This window comes from Chiloscyllium plagiosum, chromosome 25 (genome assembly GCF_004010195.1).
Source record: "Chiloscyllium plagiosum isolate BGI_BamShark_2017 chromosome 25, ASM401019v2, whole genome shotgun sequence".
Classification (NCBI taxonomy): Eukaryota; Metazoa; Chordata; class Chondrichthyes; order Orectolobiformes; family Hemiscylliidae; genus Chiloscyllium; species Chiloscyllium plagiosum.
The window spans coordinates 41,631,306-41,640,455 of NC_057734.1; the positions used below are offsets into that span (position 1 = coordinate 41,631,306).

General features: G+C 43.4%; 1 protein-coding gene across 3 annotated transcripts in view; it reads left to right on the forward strand.

The window, feature by feature from the left end:
- LOC122562786 (solute carrier family 2, facilitated glucose transporter member 11-like) overlaps positions 1-9,150 on the forward strand; it is a 71,013-nt gene that overhangs the window by 33,556 nt on the left and 28,307 nt on the right. For all 3 annotated transcript variants that reach the window (XM_043715966.1, XM_043715968.1, XM_043715967.1), the window contains one exon: positions 1,064-1,212. In XM_043715966.1, the coding sequence (XP_043571901.1) occupies positions 1,064-1,212 (149 nt within the window). The remainder of the gene's footprint in view (positions 1-1,063; positions 1,213-9,150) is intronic.

The following is a 9,150-nucleotide window of genomic DNA, read 5'->3' on the forward strand; positions in this document are numbered from 1 at the left end:
TTTTTCTTTTTTTTTTTTTAAAAAATACAGTTGGAACACTCCTTTTTTCTTTTTTTTTCTTCTTTGTGTGTGTGTGCAGGTGTGAGACACAGTGAAAGACACAAGGTGCACAAATCTTTATTCAATTTCCATCACCAGGAAGATAGGAAAACACCCGGGTGGCCAGTGACAAACACTGTCCTTCACATCAAAGGGCAGTGCTGTGTGATCAAAACAGTGAAGGGGAGGGTAGGGACTAAATCAAAATAGAATTGGAGGGAGAAATGATGCACTCCACTCCCTGCGGCGCCCACCTCTCCCTGAACAACTCCAGGGTGTTGATCGACACCGCATGCTCCTTCTCCAGAGACACTTGGGCTCGGATGTAATCCCCTGTTTATATATTTTTTTTTTGTGCTTATTTTATCCCCAGCACCCATGGTGTGTGTGTGCAGGGGTGAGACACAGTGAAAGACACAAAGTGCACGAATCTTTATTCAATTTCCACCACCAGGAAGATAGGAAAACACCCGGGTGGCCAGTGACAAACACTGCCCTTCACAGCAAGGGACAGTGCTGTGTGATCAAAACAGTGAAGGGGAGGGTAGGGACTAAATCAAAATAGAGTTGGAGGGAGAAACAATGCACTCCACTCCCTGCGGCGCCCACCTCTCCCTGAACAACTCCAGGGTGTTGGTGGACACCGCGTGCTCCTTCTCCAAGGACACCCCGGCTCTAACGTAACCGCGGAAGAGGGGCAGGCAGTCGGATCCCCTGTTTATATTGGTCAGCCGGGGCTCCTTGATTGGCCCAGGTTTCCAACCTCAATTAAGGATCTCATAGTCAAGAAGATCCACCTGGTTCCAATCACTACAGACTTCTTTTGCCTATAACTGGGTCTGTGATAGGATCTGTATTGTATTTGCTACTCACAGCTGATTGTTGTTATTATTAATCTATTATTTTAAACTTTCTCTGAAATTTGCCGACATATCTGCTCTTCTACCTCTTCATGACTGCTGATAGTGTGAAGTACAAGGTGTAATTTGTAGGAAATGAAGTCATTTCATCATGCTAATTACAGAGAGATTTTGGGCACTGAAGAATTGTGGCCGCTACTGCTGGCATCTTGTGCAGTGCCATCTCTGATTCAACTCCTCACTCTGCCATGGTGCCCAGAGAGCCCCAGGTATCTGCTGATTGACAGGGAGAACAAGAACAAGTGCATGAAAGGTAAGCGAATCAGAAGAAAGAATGAATATTTTTTGTGCATTGGCTCAGAGACCTTGGGAGCAGCTAGAATAGTTGTTCTCTAAGTGATGACACGAAGCAGACCTTGCGCTATTTTAAAACACAGAGCTACTTCTACTTTCTCTGCTATGTGTACATTCTTGCCCTGGAATGTCTGTCCAAAAGGGCCCATAGCCTTCTGACATCCCACTTGTGTATCCATCAGTGAAGTCACTATAATCCGAGAGGACCATAGGATTGCTCTTTCATTTCAGAGAGTGAGTGATGGTGATTTAACCTGAGGGTCACCACACTTCATGGGAGGGGAGAGGTTGAGAAGGAGGGACCTTCATGGTAATGTCATCCAATGCCGGAATGGAACCCATGTTGTTGGTGCCAGTTATCCTCACAAACACAGTCTTTCCTTCTGCCTATCAGTCCTGATCTCATCCTGATGTAAACTTCTCATACACAATCCTTGATAGTTAGCGTTCTCTGGACTTGTTGGTCCCATTCTTCAGTTTTACAGGGACATATTGATCTGCACACCCTCCATTTCCTTTTTAAAAGACTCCCTCTGCTCGGATGTAAAAGTTCCTAGCAGCTATTGCTCCTTGTCCACTTTGACCAGGTCTTCTGTTTTCATATTACATTTTCCCTGCAACAGACTATAGTCCAATAGGTCTATGTCCCACAGACCTGTGCACTTCCCTCCACATCATCTGACAAAGGAGCAGCTCTCCAAAAGCCTGTGATTTCAAATAAACCTGATGCCATGTGACTTCTGACCTTGTCCATCCCAGTCCAACACCGGCACCACCACAGCATGACTTCTTTTAAGGGCCTTGGATGTAGGCCACCTGTCAGTCTTTGGGTTTAATAGTTCCCTGCACTTCGTGATGGCGATTATTTTAAGTTCCTCCTTCACATTTATGTGTTGATTTTCAAGTACGTTTGGGGAGTTTACCAAGTCTTTCACTGTAAAGACAGACATAAAATACCTGCTCAATGCTTCTGCCATTTCCTTGTTTTCAGTAATCAATTCCTCAGATACTCTGTCTGGAGGATTAACAGTATCTTTAGTTGCTCTTTACCCATTTAAATACATGTAGAAACATTTACAGTATTTATAATACTTGTTAGTTTCCCTCATCCCCTACTTTCTCCCTCCTTTTAGCACTTTTTTGCTGTTGCTTCAAATCTGAATAAATTTCTGACCTACCACTAATCTTTTGCAGATTTGTACAGTATTTCTTTCAGTTTGACACATCCTTAATTTCCTTATTCAGACAAAGATGATGCATCATTCTCAGAGAAAGGAATCTTTCAGGGGTCTGACTGACGTAGGCTCCGGTGAGATTTGTAGCAGAATCTGACAAATTCTGCAAGGTCTCCAGCATACCTTATTCCAAATTTTATGCTTTTGACAAGTGGCAAGGCAGTGGCGAGTTGCCAATTAAGGGGAATTATTGCTTGTTAAAAAGAACCTTGTTGAAAGTGCAACTTTCCTCGTTAATATTCTACTTACCAGACTTGCTAAATAAGCTCAATACTGAGAAACCTCTGCTGGAAGCCAGTGCAGGTACTGAGCAGATTCATCCCTCAGCTTGCTTCAAAGGACCTCAGAGGAGTCCTACAGTGCAGAAAGAGACCATTCAGCCCGAGTCTGCACCAAACCTCTGAAGAGCAGCCCACTCAGACACACCCTTTCCCTGTATCCTTCCATTTCCCATGGCTAATCCACTTAGATAGCACATCCCTGGACACTATAGGCAATTTAGTATGGCCAATCATCCTAACCTGCACATCTTTGGACTGTGAGGAAATGGAGCACCCAGGGGAAACCGATGCAGACACGGGGAGAATGTGCAAACTCCACACAGACAGTCACCTGAGGCTGGAATCGAACCTGGGTCCTTGGTGCTGTGCCTCAGCAGTGCTAACCACTTAGCCACCATCCATGCTGCAGTTCAAGGTACAATCCATGGGTACCAGTTGCACACATCGCTTGTCCACAGAGGTTAGCAATCCCTCACGATCCTTGTGACACCTCTCCAGTACACTAGCTGGTTGCTTAGGATGCACAGTCACACATTACAGGATGCACCAACAGCTAGCCTTGAGAGGGTGCAGTAGGGGCATTTTGTATGCCTGGGCGGGCACTCAGCTCATGGATTGGACCCAACTGGATTTCAGCACTTCTTGCTTTCTCTTTTAATGCTCACTTATTTAGCACCTTACAGCATGCTTGCAGCATCCATGCCTTGCGTGGACTTGCTGTGACATTTCTGGTATCGCATTGGCAGTTCAGCCAGAGCCAACAACTGTCAATAATGGTGTATTGATATGTTCTTTAGTGCAGACACGCTGCTTCTCCTGCTTATCAGCAGGGGATGGAGGAGGATAAGAGGGGACATCCTTGCTGAATAACACAATGACGAGCGTAGGAGGTTGAGAGGCGACCTTATAGAAGTTTATAAAATAATGAGGGGCGTGTGTAGAGTTAATGGGAGTTGTCTTTTCCCTAGGATGGGGGATTTCAAGACTGGGGGGGCACATTTTTAAGGTGAGAATAGAGATATTTTAAAAATACATGAGACATTTTAAATATAGAGGGTGGTTCGCTTGTGGAATGAACTTCCTGAGGAAGTGGTGCATGTGGGTACAATTATAACATATAAAAGACATTTGGATAAGTACATGAATAGGAAAGGTTTGGAGAGATATGGGCCAGGTGCAGTCAGGCAGGATGAGTTTAGTTTGGGATTATGTTCAGCGTGGACTGGTTACACTGAAGATTCTGTTTCAGGGCTGGATGACTCTATGACAGAGATGCTATGAGATGTCAATCTGACACCTTCAGCATGTGCCAGATGCCTATGTGGCAAATGCTTTACATGTTTATTCAACCAAAACACCAGGTCAGCAACTCCTCAATCCAGTCAAAGCAGGAGAGGGTGTCTGTCCGAGGGTGCTGGTACCGTCAGTGATTGGCACAGACTGCACGCAATCCACTGGCTTTGTCAAGATCAGTCGTCTGCTTGGGACGCCCACCGTTAGGGAATCTGACCTGGTCCAGTCCAAGGAGTGCTCAGTGGTCAATCCTGAAAGACCAATGCAAGCAGTCTGGGGACTTGCACATTGTCAGACTGAGGGTTGCTAACACAGGGATCTAGTCAGTCATGTCTTGACATTGCTCGTCGAAGATGGTCACAGGTCCAGTTCTAAAACAGTCCGGGGATTTTGTTGGGGGGGTGGCGGTGGGTCAGTGCCAGCGGGGCTGGGGAAATCAATGCTGGCAGCAGGAAAGCAGGGACATTTGCAGAGGTGGGAATAAGGGCAGTGACAACAGGGAAGCTGAAAGCAAAGGGGGTGGAGGCAGAACAGAATTGGAGAGCATGTTGAGCTACAGGATGACATTTTATTACCAATTTTAAACTTGCCATTGGAATTTGCAAATTGAATTCCACATCTCAAAAACATGGGAGTCAGCAACAGTGATGTTCTTAAAGACCACTACTAGTTGAAGGAAAGTCACTATTTGTCCAACTTCCAAAGACGTGAGAGGCGCACAACATCACTTCCTCATCTATCATGTAAGTGTAAAAATGGTTTGTACAGGATGCAGTGAGGAATAGAACGTTTGGAGCTGGAAAGGTGTGGGAGTGCTGCTGGGACACATCAAGTCATACAACGTGGAAACAGATCTTTCAGTCCAATTGGTCTGCATCAACCATGTTCCCAAAATAAACTAGTTCCACCTGCCTGTGCTTGGCTCGAATCCCTCCAAACATTTTTTAATTCATGTACTTATACGAAAGTCTTTTAAACATTGTATCTGTACCTGCTTCCTCTGGAAGTTCATTCCACACACGAAACACACTCTGTGTAAAAAACGTTGCTCCTCATGTCCTTTTTAAATCTTTTTCCTTTCAAGGCTGGTTACTGGGGACAAGGCCACTCCCTGTGACTATGGCTCATGACACCTCTGTGTAACCCCTGACTGATGCAGAGCATAGGTTTGATGATGCCCATTTGGGCCTTGGTGGAGCAAAATAAAGGGCTACTGAAGATGTGGTTCCTCTGCTAGGACTGGTCAGGAGTTTGGAAGTATTGTCCAGACAGAATGTGTCACTTCATGCTGCTGTGCTGTGTCTTGCACAATTGGAGCAGGCAATGAGGCGATGGATACTGTGGAACTGGGGAAACAGGAGCAGTCTTCCGAGGAGAGGAGAGGAGGAGGAGGAGGATGGCAAAGAGATTAGTCCGAGGAAGCTGTCATTGTCCGCGACTGAGCTAAGCTCTGTCGGGTGTTACACTCCAGACAGAACTTCACTGACCCCCTTGTTCTAATAGATGAGAGCTGGCTGGAGCAGGCAATTATTGACTCTAAAATAATCTTTGGTCATGATGCCAAAATCTGATTTGTGGGGGTGAACCTCAGCCTCGTTGGTTGTGTTTCTTTTTTCTTTTGGCCCACTGTAAATAAAAGTTGATATTTGTATTTGCATAACTGCATATGGTGGTCAGTGTCAAGCTGTAGAATCACACTGGGCACTGGGGACAAGGTAATATTGACTGAGAGGCTGTTCAGAAAAGATGTTATTACGGGAAGGTAGACTGTGTTGTGATTAAACATTAACTGGTGTGAGAGAATGGAGTTCTGTGCATGTGAGGTGAGTCAGTCATGTTGACCCGTGTGCCATGGGCAGCATGGCGTTGGCTGCTGTACCATGATGTTTGCAGTGGGGGAAACACTAGTTTGACTTCAATTTCCAGGTGCACACCAGTCTTTGACAGATTGACATTGATGCAAGGGACACTGACCTTTTATCAGATATCTGCTGAGTGGCAAGTTGTTTGAGGAATGGTGGGTGATAAGGTGGGGCTGTAATTGGATGTGCTGGATACCGTAGGGACTTGGTAGGTAGTTAGTCAGGTAAGTTTGATAAGCTATGGTGAGAAAACTCACAAGGCCTCATGGTGAAAACCCTTGAAAAAAACTAAACACGGTTTGGATTTAGTCAAACAAAGGAAGATTCAACCCAACAAGTTAAATTTTTGCTGAGAGTTACTAATGCTTCTTAAAAGTCTAGTGTCCTGCCTTTTAGCCTAGGTTACCAGTTTGTGTTAGCTAGGTCTGTGTTCTTTAGTCAGGCCTAAAATACTAATCTTAGAACTATAGTTCTTCCATTCAAACTGAATGTGAAATTCTATCATGTTAATGATACCTGTGACCTAGAGGCTGCTTTATCTTAAGATTATTGTTTGAAACAGGCTCATTACCAGTCTGGAATGGCCTACTCCCTGGTTAGCACAAAAATGTACTATTCTACATTGTTCTGAGTACAACTGCATGAGCTCATTTCCTAATCTATCTTTGCCAATCTGATTGCCCAATTTAGATTCAACTTACCAATGTTTATTGTGATAATCATCTTACATGCCTTAATTATTTTGTTCTGTGTACTCTATCCTACATTATAACTCCTGTTACGGGTCTATAAACTACTTGTGCCAAGTGAACTGTTACCTTTTCTATTTCTTATACCCAACCTATTCTATATCATGCTTTTTTGATCTAAGGTTATTTCAATGACTAATAACATCCTTAATTAATGGAGCATTGAAAAATGTTGAGCTTAGTGTTAAGGAGGACTTATCATCGCACATAGAAAAGCATTGTATGATTAGAATAAATAAATATGGTTTTACTCCTGGGAAATTATGTTTTTCAAATCTATTAGTATTCTTTGAGGATGGAACCAGTCAGGTAGGTAAAGGGGGCCAGTAAATGTAGTTTACTTGAATTTCCAAATGTTGTTCAATAATATGCCACACAAAAGGCTATGAGGTGACATAAGGGTTCATCAGATTGGGAGTAATAGATGAATAGATAATTCATGAATAGATAATTCCTTAATACACAGGAAGCAGACAATTGACATTAACAAGTCCTTTTCAAGCTGACAGACAGCAAATGTTGAAGGGTTCTGAGGTTCAGTGGTGGGATCCCAGCTATTTACAGTCTATATTAATGACTTGGACGAGGATACAGAAATGATTGTTTCTAGGTTTACAAAGCTAGGTGGAAAGTTAAGTTGTGCGGAGGAGACAGAACTCCAAAGAGATATTGACACGTTGAGTGCACAACAAGATGGCAGATGGAGGATAAAGTAATGAATTATGAAGTTATTCAATTTGCCTGTAAGAATAGGAAAGCAGAGTGTTTTTAAGAGGTGTGACATTTGTCAGCTTTGGTGTCCAAAGAGATTTGAGTGTGCTCAAATGTAGAATGTAGAAAGTTAACATGTGGATACAGGAAGCAGATAAATACAAATGGCATGCTGGACTTTATTGTATGGATATTGGGAGTAGAGACTAAGGAATTCTTCCAAAATGTACAGACTTTTGGTGAGGCTGTATCTGGAGTACTGCATATAGCTTTGATCTCCATATTTACAAAAGACAGCACTGCGATGGAGGTAGGGCAGTGATCATTACCTAATTTGGTCCCTGGACTGAGGAGGCTGTGCTATGATGAAGGGAAAAGTAAATAGACCCTGTATTTTCTGAAGTTTATAAAACCGAGAGGGGATCTCATTGAGGCATAGAACACTCTGAAGGGTCTTGCTTTGGTAGTTGCTGGAGATTGTTTCCACTGGTCATAGAATCTAAAACACAGGGGCACAGTCTGAGGATAAGGTGCTGATCTTTTAGGGCGAGATGAGGTGAAATGACCTGTCTTGGAGGACTGTGAATCTGTGGAATTCTCTGCCTGACAGGGTGTGAAGTCTCTGACATTGAATATATTTAATGATTGGAGTGGCAGAGTTTTGGTTTGTTCGGAAATCGCGGGATATGGAGAGTGGGCAGGAAAGTGGATTGAAGTTCAGTATCAGCCATGATCATAGTGAATGGCAGAGAAGGCTCAATAGCTCATATGGGCTCCTGTTCCTATTTCTGTGTTTATATATAATTTTAAAGAATTAAATGCCTTCTTCACCCCCACTTAGTTGACTTTAGTATAGACTCCCCCTTTATGTATATACAAAACAGTAGACTCGCCAACTTGTTACTCCCTTCTGCTGGTGTCTTTTAATTAATTAATTATAAAGTAGCTACTCATGGGTTATTTAAAACATTACATTTTTCTAATTTCTAGCCACTTACACATGCTCTCTAAAAGCAGTTTCAAATCATTCAGCTTACGACCTTTCCTGGGATTTCACCGTTCACTTTTCTTTCAAACCTGGGGCCCTCCAGGACTCCCTCTACCTCTCGCTTGAATGGTAAGCTGTGTAGACTTCGCACCTCAGGCTGTGTTTATCTGTTCCCTGGTGTATTAGCTCCCTCTGGTCCACTCTGCTCTGCTTTTCTCCCAGAAGGCAAGGAAAATAAACCAGGAAATGGCAACCAGAGTTGAGTAGAAGAGAATATGGGAATAAAGTAGTTAGGATATATAAAACAGATTATATTTACTTTTATCAGTATGTATAAGTGAGGAGAGTAGTGAAACTAAGTTAATTGTAGAGACAGAAGGAATTATCATGGGAAATGAGGAAATAGGAGACATGTTGAACATTTGAAGTGAATAAGAATGTAAGGTAGTTAATATCAAATTAATGTCAAAAAAAATTGGACAACATTCAGGACTAAAAGCCATCAAATCCCCAGGTGAGTGTATGGAACGAGCTGCCTGAGGATGTGGTGGAGGTGGGTAAAATTGCAACATTTAAAAGGCATTTGGAGGGGTGTATGAATAGGAGAAAGTGAGGACTGCAGATGCTGGAGACCAGAGTTGAAAAATGTGGTGCTGGAAAAGCTCAGCAGGCCAGGCAGTATCTGAGGAGCAGGAAAATCGACGTTTCGGGCATAAGCCCTTCAGGAATGAGGCTGGTGTGCCAAGCGGGCTGAGATAAAAGGTGGGAGGGGGTGTGG